The sequence below is a fragment of the Stegodyphus dumicola genome, chromosome 8, assembly GCF_044657685.1.
Source record: "Stegodyphus dumicola isolate Sdum_Otavi_A_Nest chromosome 8, ASM4465768v1".
Lineage (NCBI taxonomy): Eukaryota > Metazoa > Arthropoda > Arachnida > Araneae > Eresidae > Stegodyphus > Stegodyphus dumicola.
In genome coordinates, this window is record NC_140775.1 from 163,974,746 (window position 1) to 163,989,499 (window position 14,754).

Consider the following 14,754-nt stretch of genomic DNA (forward strand, 5'->3'; position numbering starts at 1 on the left):
AATGCTAAAATACTTTGATATATAAAAGAAAAGGAAAATTCAGCTTTGGCTTTATATGAAAGTTTCATGCATTTCAAGAGAGAAAATGTGTCTCTCTTCAAGAGGTGGAAATCTTCCCTTAAGAAGCAACAATATTTTTGTTTCTAAAAGATGAGCAATCATGTGCTATCGCCCTTTTCTAATGAAACTAAGGCCAATCTAAAATTGTGTTTTATTTCAATATATAAACTTTGAAAATCGCTGAACTGTTCACTAAAGGTCAAAATTCACCTGCAAACATTTAATGAATTTTCTCAGAAGTTTTCTATTAGGTATTCATAACTTTTTATTTAAATACTAGATGTAAATGATTGAATTTGAAAAAAATTGGTGTAAATTACTTTATTTCTAAAAAATATGTTAAAAAAATACATAACTTTTAATAATCAGAAATACCTCCAAGAATAAGAAAGAATACTGATAAAATACATTGCTATTTAAAAGTTTATATCCAGAAACATTCAGCTTGTTTTTAAAATTGCTCTGAATAGAAAAATAGCAAACTTCATAAAAAATCTCACACTGTAATTTAATTACAAGTCAGATCATAAAAAGTTCTCTGTAACAATTTTTCCCTCTTATCTTAGCATGCTTTTTATACATATCTTTAAAAACTAGTTATAAAATTAATTATTAATGCTTCGAAACAGAGTAATTCTTGGCACACACAGATCATTTCTCCTACTCTGTGCTATAAATTGATATTCTTCTTGAAGTTTCCTTCTTCATACATTTGTTCAAAAATCTTTTCATATTTTTTTCTTGCCACTGATCTTTTAAGCTTCATAGTAGGAGTTAATAAGCCATTTTCTTGACTAAAAGGTTCAAGACTTAGGTATACATTTCCAACCTGCAAAATAATCAAATGTTTTCAAATTTAATTATACCAAAAATAAATAAATATGCAAAATATGACTTAATGCTTGAGCTCCTTTTTTTATTTTGATCATAAAATAACCTAGTTCACAATTCCTTGATATTTTCTTTGAATTACAAAATAAAATATACCAAATTTACATTTTATTATCATTAAATGTGCTTTGTTGTAATTGTTGTAATCTTCCAAGCAGCATACTTTATTTTATTTTAGCACATACACACATGCATTTTTTTTTTTTTTGCTTGAATTCTGAAATCATGTTTGGGAACAAGAAATGATCTCATTACTTTTAGCTCATTTGGTAGCCCCCCCCTTTTTTGTATTCTGCTAGAAAATTTTTTCTTTTATTATTATTATTTTATTAAATAGATATAATAATGTATAGAAATGTATAGGAAATTTAAGAAAGATTGCATTATTAAATATCTTTACAATACTCATCAAAGACTTCCCTCTGACTCCATTAAAATTTTTATCTTTACTTAAAAACTTAAAATGCATATGTCATGACAGATGGGATACTGCTTTTCCCCTCTTAGAATTCCTCTTTAGATTTGCTGCACTCTGATGTGACAATGCAGAATGGTAGGTGCACTTCATCACCGCTTCTATAACTAATCACAACAAATCCAAATAATGCAGATTAAAAAAAAAAAAAAAAAAGTTAAGGCCACCTATTAGTACAAACATCTTAAACTTATATGATTATATAGACCTCGCAGAAAAAACGTCAGTTACAGAGCCATTTTCCACACAATAGTTAATTTGAGAGGCTATCTATCAACGAAAAAAAAACCCTCAGTGTTATTAATTAAAATTTTTTGCTATGTGCAGCCCTACATGTAACTTTTTAAATGTGGATTTTTAAACATCATACAAACATAAATGTAGGAACATGAGTTTCAGGTTTCCAATCAAAGAAATGTTCATTCATAATTTCTTATTGAACAGAATTCAGTTTTATTTGGCCAATACTCCATTTTCATTTTGTTGGGTATTCTGACAGACTTTTCAGAACTTGCTATCTTTCTGAACAGCACCCTGCCTACTAAAATCTGAACAAGTACAAGTAGCAAGATCAATACACTATATAAATTATAAAAACTATTTAAAATTTGATTACAAAATAAGCCTTGTGTTAAACTATTTTACTCAATTCTTGATGATGTAGATATTTTAGGCACATTTAAATTGGTACAAGATATGATATTCAAAAAGTTAGGTATATTAGTAGATGCATTTTAACTAAAGTATTGTCAATTTATTAGGGATATATCTGAATGTAACATCATCATAAATCAAAGAGCTGGTATTTAGGTACCAAAGTTCATATCTATTCCCAATACATCTTAAAAGACATAGGCTTACTTATTTTGATCTACACCATGTTACTCTGGTTGAATTAAAAGCAATTTTTTTTCATGGCCTAAGTAAACATTTAAAAGATAATTAATTTCATAACACAACACTTTATTCAAGCTGTCAACAGAATGAATTATAGGCAGTTCAATACTTATGTGCTACAGCGCATTTCTTGAAATTCATCAATGCCATTGCATTAACCCTTTGAGACTGGGATGGCCAACATAAAGACTATGTTTGTGATTTAAAAGAATGACTACAGTAAATATGCTCTCCCATGTTCCAAGAAGTTTAACAGCTTATGTTATTCAAAAAAAAAAAAAAAAAACCATCAAACTCTAATAATCTATGGATTTTTCTTTCTTTTATTGCCTATCAGTGTCAGAGTGGAAAAGATCACTGAAGATTAATAGGTCGACATGAGTTAAAATCTCTGAAAATCGGCTGAGTGCACAGGAATATTTCCCATATGTAACATGGATACAAGCCAGTTTACCGTAGAAAGACCTTTATGAAGGCATTCCTGCTTTAAGCAGATGATTCTTGTGTGTTTGCTTTTATCAAATAGCTTAGTCCTTCCCTTTAAGATGTAAACACGCCTCAATAGAGATGAATCGAGTTGCAAACAAATACATGTAAAATTAACCTAAATACTTATGCTAGTCTAGGAAGATTCTAATCCAAGAACAGTCCTAACCGGTACTTTTCCGTTTTGCCGGCGCAAACGATAAAGTCGCCAATAATGGTTTCACTGATGCCAGACGGAATATCTTCGCTGGTAACCTTTTACGTCTCAGTTTCAAAACAAGTTGAAGCCATTTCTTATCAGATTGTTTCTTTCAATACTGGCATACAATAATATAGAATTTTTACACGATATTTAAATTTTATCCCCTAAGACAATTCACGGTAATTAAGTCAATTAGAACGCAATTACACCGCTCATCCGAAGGCGAAATCAAGTGTTAAATTCATCAATTCTAATGAGAATGCACTAGCGAAGTAAAGCACTGCGGTTTTACATAATTTCTGAGTAAGCTATTTGTACGAATTGAAATAATTCTTGCATTTAAACTTGTATTCCAAATTAAGATTTAACTTGAAATTAGTGTAGAGAATTACTGAGAGAATTAGATTTTAGTAGCGTAGTTTACGTGAGATGAGATCACTTGGGGTCACGTGATACGAACCGGCAAATCAGGATTTTGAACCATGAAATCATAGTAAATTCTTAAATTAATGTCTTTTTACAAATTTATTGTCTTTATTTATTGGATTTTTACAAAATTTTAAACCATATTAAAATGTTTATGCCTTCAAAATAAAAAAAAAAAATTCTTAGAATTAACATTTTTTATGTGTATACTGTATGTTGTCGCCAACAAAGTCTGCTTGGCGAGATTTGCGCCGGCGAAACGGAAAAGTACCTCCTAACCTAAAAACTTGCTAATAATAATCCACGTACTTGTGACTTTAACCTAAAAGGCTGACTTATACTTTTGATGAGAGCTACAGAATCCTATAACAAATATTAACCACAATTTGCCTACACATATACATTTAAAGGCAAATTACATATTTCTTTCATAATTAAATTCAAATAAATAAAACTAATTAATTAGACAAATACAAGTAAAAAAACAAAGGTTTTCCTTAGCTTATGGCTATCAATGACACTGTGCTAGAAATAGCACATTTCATTCAACATAGGTGTGTCTTACATTTTAATCATGATGGCTGTTAATATTTGGGCTACTTATAAGTTGAATTCCTCTGTAGGCCCTGCAGCCAAATTCAGCTATCCCAAATTATGGAATTTCCAATTAAAAATAAATGAGTATTTATAATATAAATCTTTTTTTTTTCCAGCGTTTATGCATCTTCTGTTTCATCGGATTTAGAAAAGTATTTTGAAACAGTACATAATTATTAGTTTTCCCCTTTAGAATAATTAAAAAGGTTAAAAAACAGCTGAATACTACTTCTCACTACATGATAGTTAAAAAAAAGGGGGTATCAAGAAAATTTCAATTTTTATATTTAGGAATTCCAAGTATATTTTTTTTTAGTAAACTAACCTTTAATAATAAATAATTCTTTATTTACAGTTTAAATATGTCACTTTCATGTATTTATAAATGCAATAGCTTACAACTACTTTATTAATATTATTTTTTCAGGAAAATCACATTTTAAATAATTTAATGATAACATTCTTATAAAATTTTATTTACTAAAGTACACTGCATTCATTCCATATTTAAATTTTTACTATGCAGGTATTAGTTATCTTGCCTAAGCAAAGTTCGATTCCTATGCAGAAAATTTTTAGCTACATTCAGTTCAAAATTAGGCAAATCAGCAACCTTATTTTGACATAAGTTTTTATTTAAAACTCTATTGACTTCAATGCAATCAAACATAGGTCAAAACATAGGCAATCAAACATAGCCTCGAAATAGAAAAGAGTTTTAATTAAAAACTTACACCAAAATTAAATTGCTGTTTTAACAAACTTTCAAAGTTTCACATTGGCATGCTTCTCTTTTTAATTATATTTATTTAATTTGGTATATTTTCATTCTTTCCCATTACCCGATATTTAGCAATATAATAATCAATGCAATCTTAAGACAATTATTGCTCATGTAACTATATTTTACAATTAGAAATGGAAACAAAAGTAGAGTACACAAAATGGAGAAATGCTCATATATCTGAAATACAAACATAAAAACACACTTGCAAATACTGTTGGAAGAACAATGAAAATTTATTTAAAATATACTTTTCCAAAATAAAAGGAAAAAAAAATAATAAGATGGAGACATTACAAAAAATCTATCACACAATTCTGAATAGCAATAATGTAATTCATTTAATTTATATTTTAAAAATAGTAATTGATTAATTCATACCTGATGCAGTGAATTCAAATTCTTCTTTTTCCCAAATTTCAACATATGACTTAATAGAGCCTTTCTAACTGCCTAAATTAATAAATATTACATCTATTAAGAAACAAGTTAAAATTACAAATAGCATTTTAATATAATATTCTAAAAGTTTTATTTTGTGCAAATATAAACATAGGAATTTTTAAAAAAAATAAAGCCTAGAGTACATACTGGATCTTGACATAAAACTTCAAGATTGGATTCTGTAAAATCATTTTCTTTTGTCCAAATTAAAAATGGTTTGGGGTCAGGAATAACAACTGCTACTGCAAATTCCTAAATCATAAGAAATTATAGTGGATTCAACCATAACACAAGAACTGAAAGCAATGATTGCCAAGTTAATAAATCATATATTATATAATATATGTAAAAGTTACGACGTCATATAAAAATTTATGAATATTGCATGACATTTTAGAATACACTGCATTATCAATCATAAATTGTAGCTCTCAACAATCATGCAATAATTACTTTTGATTATACATATAATTAGAACAAAACTGAAAAGTAATGCAAAAAATGACTAATTTTAAACCTGCTTTTTCTCACTCATAAAAGTAACAAAATATATTTTGATAAAACAGCTTAACAACTTAAAAATCAATTGCTCCAGAATAACCTTACAAAGAAATTTGGTATAATAATCATTATTTTAAAAAAGAACTGTCTGTATCAAGAATGTGAAAGAATTTCATTATTAAAGACTATGGCAAGAAAGTAGCCTTTTATTTATTTATTTTTATTTTTTTTTTTTAATTTTTATTTTTATTTTTATTTATTTATTTATTTATTTATTTTTTTGTCCTCAAGCTTAAGTTCAGCACCATTATTAAAGTAAATATTCTAAAGTAATAACTTCAGAAATTCCGGTATTTCTAATTTGTTTGAAAACATTGGTCTCAGTCATTTAGATATTTTTAAATGCAGTTCTAAAGATAATATTTGAATATTCCATTCTGTCATATTTTGGATTTAAAATAACTCTTATAGTAAATGAAATTGAAGAAGGTAATTGAAAACTTGTCTCTATTTTTTCTCCTTTCCTACTGCAAGATTTATGTTCATTAAATCATTTATTTTATTACCTTATCCGTAATTTCAATAGACTCCCACGAGGATGCAAATTACCTATGTAACTATAACACAGTTTTTGAAACTTAGGAAGGAGAGTTCTGGTAGTGATGTTGATATTTATATTTCCTCACCCAGCTCTAACAATTATTTGAGACTGGCATTAGTCTTTTGTTAGGTGAGTATGATCACCCTTGTAGAATCCCGAGCGAAAGCTTGATTGATAAGACTTGTGAATTCCAGTAAGAATTACAAAAATTTTTACTTTACATTTTGTTAACTGAATTCCTGCGAGTAGCAGGAACTTATTTGTAAGCACAATATGCGCTTCTACTAAGTTTGAAGATTTAATAAAAAGGTTGCTTTAATCTTCACCTGAGTTGGACGACAAGTTCAGATGAGTTCACCCGAGTTATTAGATGAGGCAATAAATTGCCTGAGTCTTCCAAGGAACCATGCTTAGTTAAATGAGCGAGTGGTTTCTTATACCGTAAAGGAAGGTATTCACTTCTATGCTAAAACACTTGAAGAATAAGCATGTTGCACTATGCATGACTGTATAAAGCATGTAGCAAGTCTGCAAACATTAATCCTACAGAAACATCTTGAAAGAGGAAAATAGCTGAGTCAAAGAGTGAGAAAAATAAGTAATTAAGTTGGTTATGGCATAAGAAGGGGCATCTATTTCTGATCAGAGAAATACAACATTGCATCCAATGGCCAAAAGATGGTTTAATTCAATTTGCACTATGTGAACTAAACTACCTTGCACAATATCACTTCATATATTCCTTATACAGAGTGTACGCTACTATCTTATAACAGCCGAATTTAGTTAGTGAAAATTTCACACTTTGGGCTTGATTTTTTCATAATTTTTTTTAATGGAACAGTAAATAAATTAGAGATGTTTATAAAATTTAAAATGCACCATGCTACATTGCTAATGGGATATAGATTTAAAAGTTTCACACTTATTGATCAAAAAATTTTGAAGTGCTTGGAATGAATGTCTTGCATCTGCATAGTCACCGTAAAGATCACTTAACCTACTTGAGCTCTTCTGAATTGCTCATGAACAGCTAGCTGTGCTTAAATGGAAAATATTAGCTAAATTGGCAAAATTAGTTACTCTACTCTTTGTTTACACTTACTAGGATCACATTCAGATCATTAAAGAAAACAAGAGAATACAATAATTCAAATAACAACATAATATATATCAGGTCATATTTCACCACTGGATAAAAGCAGTCATATTCAGAGCCAGATTTAGACTTGATAAGGCCCTAAGCTATTTGAGATATTGGGTCCTTTATAAGTTTGTTATAATATATTTTAATACTATTTATACTATATTTTAATTTTGGAGGGGCCCTAAGCTATAGCTTGTGTAACATACGTAAATCCGGCCCTGTTCGCATTGCTTAGCAAGTTAATATCTGGAAGTGTTTCTAGCCCTTTATAAGCTAAAAATTAAAAGAATAATGATATTCTGTTAATATGTTAGCTATGATAATAGCAATGTGATCAAACAATAATCTTTGATTTTTATGCTTCTAAAATCTACAAAGTACGCAAAATTATATAAAATGCTACATCAGATATCACAATACATTACTTAATATTACATTTACTACATAAAAACATTAAAAACAGCCTATTATGATTTGAAAATCATAGGAAAAGTTTAACTGGAAGAACAATTCTGCTTTCTAATTGTTTACATATACTTCATCTTACATAAGCACAATTTGCTTGCATATTTTCAGCACTGAATAAAGCGGTTAATTACACATATGAAATCTTTTCATATTACACTGTGCTACAGAATTGCATTAATAGGAATTGATTTAATGATGCTTTCATCTTTAATGCCAAAAAATGAAACTGTAAAAGAAACTATATATAATACTAACTTAAATCCTCCTCATTTATACCCATATAGTTAAAAACATAATTTTATTACTATCGTATTATGCAGAAATTGCTTTATTTTGTTTATTTTCTATTACCTGATCAGAAAATCCATCGACGAAGACTTGTGATATTATGTGACTTTGAACATAGACGTTTTCTGATTTATCAGGTGCAATGTATTCACCCTAAGATACATGATACAATATAAATACATAGAAGATTAAATCAAAGTAAATGTTTTAACACATATTCATAAAACTTATTACCTTAAAATATATTAAGATTGCTGTCTAACTTCATATCAAAGCATAGAATTTTAAATTCTCTCATGAGTGAAACTATTAAAAATGCAACAAGTTATTTACAAGTGCTAACAAAACCAATGATTTCCTTTTCTTGCTCAGAGTAAGTTAAATGCTCTTATTATATAAAATGTTATTTGATCATTACTGAAGTACTTGACTGAAACAATAATTTAAAGCCTGAAATAAAATTATCATCTTAAAAAAATAATTATATACACAGTTGAAACTCAATCTTATCTATAATTTTTCAATAGGAAAGACAAAACAATGAGTGCAGGAAAATAATTAAGCTGGGAAACCACTACATGTTGTAAGTAAGTAACATTTATTCTTTTCTAAATGAATAAATCACAGTAAAAAGCTAATTTTTAATAATAATAATAAAGGCAGACTCTTTACTTTTTGGCTGAATATTGCCTCAGTCAAGAAATTGAAAATGTTTTCACAGCTCACAATGCTTATACTTTATGCACAGAAAAATACTTTTAACATTTTGTAAAGCTTCTTCTTTTTTTTTTTTTTTTCTTTATCTTTTATTTTCTTCTATACTGTATGCAGACTTAAAAATAACTCTTGAAACTCCTGAAAATTCACAGGATAAACAAATGAAAAACAACAGAAATAACTGTATTGCAAAAGGCAATGAAATAACACTTGGATATGATATTAATAGTTGATTGTAATAATAAATAAGGCAGAAGTAGTAGTTATTGTTATTTCAAGCATAAGAACTACTCTGAGCATTGTATACTGCATATGAAATTTAGGGAAAATACTGCATCATCTGGAACCAAAGAAACTGCAAGAATAAAAAGGAATTTTCTATGATTTGCTAACTTCATCATTTTTTATGTTTTTATCATCATCATTGTTTATTTTTCTCTCATTATTATGAGTGCTACCACAATGAAGAGTAAAGACAAATCCCGTCTTTCCTTTGTAAATACAAAATTTATTAACATGCCTTACTATCTAGTACTAATATAATGTCTAACAAACTACTTATCCTTGAAAATGCAATACAATTTTAAGAGCAGAGATTATAAGTTTTTATAACAAACAGCTCAAAAGATCATAAGCATAAATTTATATCACATATTGTATGTTTTTATATTTAACATATTCTTTAAAACAAATTCTTACAAAAATAATTAATTTAAAAGATTTATAAAACAAGAAATCTATTCCTTACCTGGGCCAGCTTGAAAATATGCTTTTTCCTATCAATAATTGCTAGTGTGCCATTCTAGGAGAATTAAAAAAAAAAAAAAAAAAAAAAAAAAAAAAGATTAGGAAATGAAAATTCACAAAATAAAGGCAGGATTCATAATAAAGGAAACTTCAAAATTACTTACAGGCAGCCACTGGCCAATATCTCCTGTATGGTGCCATCCATCTTTATCAAAAGCTTCTTTAGTAGCTTCAGGATTTTTATAATAGCCAAGAAACACATTTGGACCCCGAATACATATCTGCATTTAAAAAAGCATAATAAATGAACAAATAAAACAACTGTCATGCATATATGCAACAAAGATACATACTAAATTCCCAATTTACTGAGACAGTATCAGAGACAATTACAATTAATTTGACAACAGTTGAAAAAACACAGAAAAGATGAATAACCATATTATAATTAGGAACCAAATAGCCATTAATAATCCTCTATTTTTAAGCAGTTTAATTTGGGGAATAAGTTCACATGGTTATATAAATTAAATAAGCATCAACAACACACTTCAAAGCGGAGAGAATACTTTTGTTTATATCATTCTTGTATTTTGATAGGAATTGATGAGAAACAGAAAATTAATGGCTGTTTAGCAATTTATTTTTAATAGACGATTTAGCAATGTTTGCATTTTTCAGATTACATATCCTAAAAATGTGGATGAAAACAATTCCCCAAATTCTCTGACATCATCTGTAATCAATACTGTTATCCCACATATTTCCCTCTCCTTTTTCTATTTCCTGTAGAAATTTTAATTTAGTCAGAATATTTGTGATACTAAATTTTTCTTGTTCTGCAATAAAAAAGCTTAACTTTTATTGAAAAAGGCTCAATTAAATTAAACACAGTCAATAGGAAGTTGATTTTTTTTTCACGAAATTTAAAGTTTTATAAACAGATAATATTTGTAACATACTTCTCCAACATTATTATCAGCATCATAAAACATCTCAGGAACACTGACCAATTTTATATGGTTTGCTGGAAGTGGAGGACCTACAAAGCCTATTTAAAAATAAAATAAATGCAGAACATTTCAAAGTAGTGCTTCAGAATCAACTAAATATAGTAGCTCAGAAATATAATTCTACATTTTTAATGCACTTTGTTTGATAGCACATACATACACAACATTAATAATAAAACTAAAGGCATAAAAAAAGTCACACTATAACTTCAAAAATTTCATTTAAGCCATTTACTTGCAAATAATTCTGAAGCGAATTTATAGAAATATAACTTTTAATACTTTATGGGAACATTCATAGAATTTATAGAACGCTTACTTTGAATAAGTGTTTAAACTGCAAGATATTCATAGTAAACAATGGTTTTTTATTCCTAAAAGAATCAAATGTAATATTTTTCATTTATTTTCCATTAAAGATAAATAATCCACATACAGATTTTTCAATCATTAAGACCATTGAAATTATATTCATTAAGCATTATTAATAATTTCACTATGATTCTAATTGAAAAACAACTTCCCAATTTTTATTTTATAATGAATAATTTACACAGAATAGAGCTAGGAATTTAATGGATGATTAAAAAGGAACACAAGTTCTTTTTTTTTTTTTCTACACAGTAGTCTCACAAAAGCCCTTGATCTGTACTTCATTGTTATAAGAACAAACATTAATGCCAAACGTATCACTTTAAAGAAAGCCGAATCACCTGATTTACTTATGAATACATCTAATAAGAATTTTTTGGCATCTGTTACAACTGAGGGGAGATATCTACTATTAACTCTTCTACAAAAATGACCTAAATAAAGTAATAGAACTATTTAACAAACATCCTAAATCAATTCCATGAAAGGTTATTAAATTATATTTGAAAAAGTGTAACAAACCCTTCAAATTTAATAACTATTTAAAATTTTTAAAATTAGAAATACCTCAGATAAAAATCATTTCACTTTAGATATTTAACTCTTCTATGAAACTGTATCAGTTACATCGATTTCAATGTAGAAAATGCAATAAACGTAAATAAAATAATTACCACTGTCATATTCTGACATCAATGTCATAGCTGCTGCACCTACTTCAGAAAGCCCATAAGCTTCAAAGACCTAAAGAGAATAAGACACATTGTAACAATCAGCAACAAATTTGATTTCAGAATCCCTTCTGCTAGACAAAATCCTGGATTATTTTCTAATCATTCTGATAATTGTATATACTGTTACGAATTTGGTATTTAAAAAGCTAATGTTAGTTTAATTATAAATTAAATGGTTTTATTTCTCGCGCAGTGCAGCGCGTGACGAATATTAAAAGAAAGCTAAGCCGGAAAATTGAAAATACAAGAGCACGTGCATTAAATAAATAAATATCTCTTTTTGATTTCGAGAAAGTACTGGAAAATTCTAGCGCGTGATTTTTAAAATCTTATAAAAGGAGGAAAACATCTCAGTTCGTAGTAGTTGCTTAGTTTGTTGTTGTTTAGAAAACTACTGTTGTTGATTGTAGCGAATTCGCGGATTAGCGTTCTTTAGCTGTTTTGAATTACGTTCTATTGGACATTTGAGTAGTTAAAAGATTACTACTGTGAGATATTGTAATACTGCATGATAATTTGAGAAAATTTAAGCATTTTTGTTGTGATAATAATAAATTTTTGTTCATTTTTCATCGGACTTAGGCATTCATTTCATAACGAACCCGTACGCACGCAACAATTTTTGGTGTCAGGAGTGGGGTAGATGTTAAAGCCTCCTTTAAGTTGTTAAATGCATCGTCGCATTCTTTTGTCCACAAGAACTTTTGGTTGCTCTCTGTCAGCTTGTGAAGGGGTCTTGCGATGGAAGAAAAGTCCTTCACGAATCTCCTATAGGAGGTGCAAAGCCCTAGGAAGCTTCTCAGCTGATGGACATTTTCGGGACGTTTCCAGGATTTAACCGCTGATACCTTTTCAGGATCCGTGCGCACACCCTCTGCAGAGATGACATGTCCCAGGTAAGTCACTTCCTTTCGTAACAATTTGCATTTAGCGGGACTCAGCTTTAGATTGGCTTCTTTCAGTTTCTGAAGCACCTTTCTAAGATTTTCTAAATGTTCTTCAAAACTCTTTCCGACGATGATGTCGTCCAGGTATATCAGGCAGGCTTCGTAGGAAAGGCCTTTCAAAACAGTCTCCATAAGACGTTCGAATGTTGCCGGCGCATTACACAGTCCAAACGGCATCACCTTGAATTGCCAAAGCCCTTGTCCCGTAGTAAATGCCGTCTTTTCTCGGTCATCAGTGTGTATTTCTACCTGCCAATACCCACTCTTTAAATCAAGTGTTGAGAACCACTTGCTTCCAGAAAGAGTGTCCAAAATGTCATCAATTCTAGGACGAGGGTAACTGTCTTTCTTCGTAACCTCATTCAACCGACGATAGTCAACGCAAAATCTTGTTGAGCCGTCTTTCTTTCTGACAAGAATGATGGGAGATGCCCATGGACTTGCTGAAGGCTCGATAACATCGCTTTCTTCCATATCCTTTAAAAGTGTTCGTACCTCTTCCTGGTTAGCAAACGGTAGGCATCTTGGATGTTGCTTGATCGGGTGATGATCGCCGGTATCGATTCTATGTTGTGTCAAACTAGTTCGACCGATGTCAGAAGACGAGCGGGAGAAAACATAGAATCGATACCGGCGATCATCACCCGATCAAGCAACATCCAAGACGCCTACCGTTTCATAACGAACTCGTACGCATGCAATAATTTTTGGTGTCAGGAGTGGGGTTTGAATGCCAATAACAAGAGCGATGGAAGAGCAATTAAGGCAGTTGATCTCAGCCTTTGCCTCGTTGAAAGAAGATATGAAATCCAATCAGGAAAAGATTGAAGCAGGACAGGAAAAGTTTGAAGCAAGACAAGAAGAGATGAAAAGAGAAATTACCTGCATAATAGAAAATAAATTTGAGGTTATGGGAGGCAGAATAGACGCGGTTGAAATTAAAGTTGGACAAATTGAAGAAAAAGTCTTTTCAGTGAAAGAGCAAATAGAAGACAGAGTTTCGGCAGTGGAACAACAAATAGGTTACAGAGTTGATTCTGTCAAAGAAGAAATAGAAGGAAGAGTTTGTTCTGTTCAACAACAAATCGAATCCCAAATTGATGATAGGGTTTCTGCTGCCGTCGCCAAAGAAGTTGACAGCCTAAAGAAGTGCATAGCAATGGCAGGAAGCAATTCTGAAGGTTTTAAATTTCTATCTATGCCTGCTCGCTCCTCTCTGAAGCTATGCACATATGATGGGAAGACATCCTGGCAAGTGTATAAAACACAATTTTCTATCGTTTCGGATGCGAATGGATGGGATTCCCAAACTAAGGCCTGCCATCTCGCCGCTTCTCTGAGAGCAGACGCAGCGGATATCCTGCAGACGCTCCCTGAAAACCAAAGACTAGACTTTGAAGCTCTATCTGGCGCATTGGAGCTGCGCTTTGGAGAGAAGTGTTTAAAAGACTACAGCAGGCTTCAACTAAAATCCCGTCAGCAGAAGCCCACCGAAATACTTCAGGAGCTCGCCACGGATGTCGAAAGGCTGTCCCACCTTGCCTTTACGGAGTGCCCGAGAGAAACGAGGGAAATCCTGTCGCTGCAATATTTCATCGATGGCATTCGGGACCCTGAAATACAGAAAGCACTATGAATGGCAGATGTAAAGGATGTAAAAAGCGCTCTGTTGTACGCCGTGAAATTGGAGGCAGCCCAGCAAGCAACTCTTAGAGATCGCTACCCAGTCAGAGCTGTGCGAGTCCACGACCCAGGGGACCAATTGATGGCTCGTTTAGATGATTTATCCAGACAAGTCGATGCTTTGATACGGAGTAGCAGTGAGAACAAAATGGCTGTAAGATGTTGGAGATGTGGTTCTGAAGGTCACTTACGACAGCATTGCAGAACACCCCAGGGCATGGATAATGAAACGGATGAGTTGACAAGACCAGTGAATGCTTTAAGACAGAATAGT

The 14,754-nt window shown here is 30.6% G+C and overlaps 1 protein-coding gene across 7 annotated transcripts in view; it reads right to left on the bottom strand.

The window, feature by feature from the left end:
• Nucleotides 1-365: 365 nt before the first annotated feature.
• The window catches only part of LOC118185493 (long-chain-fatty-acid--CoA ligase 1-like), a 236,865-nt gene continuing 222,476 nt past the window's right edge, over nucleotides 366-14,754 (bottom strand). For all 7 annotated transcript variants that reach the window (XM_085822683.1, XM_035355372.2, XM_085822684.1 and 4 more), the window contains 8 exons: nucleotides 11,791-11,860; nucleotides 10,694-10,782; nucleotides 9,896-10,012; nucleotides 9,733-9,786; nucleotides 8,331-8,420; nucleotides 5,410-5,514; nucleotides 5,200-5,271; nucleotides 366-889 (listed from right to left, as the gene is read on the bottom strand). In XM_085822683.1, the coding sequence (XP_085678809.1) occupies nucleotides 731-889; nucleotides 5,200-5,271; nucleotides 5,410-5,514; nucleotides 8,331-8,420; nucleotides 9,733-9,786; nucleotides 9,896-10,012; nucleotides 10,694-10,782; nucleotides 11,791-11,860 (756 nt within the window). In that variant the 3' untranslated portion in view covers nucleotides 366-730. The remainder of the gene's footprint in view (nucleotides 890-5,199; nucleotides 5,272-5,409; nucleotides 5,515-8,330; nucleotides 8,421-9,732; nucleotides 9,787-9,895; nucleotides 10,013-10,693; nucleotides 10,783-11,790; nucleotides 11,861-14,754) is intronic.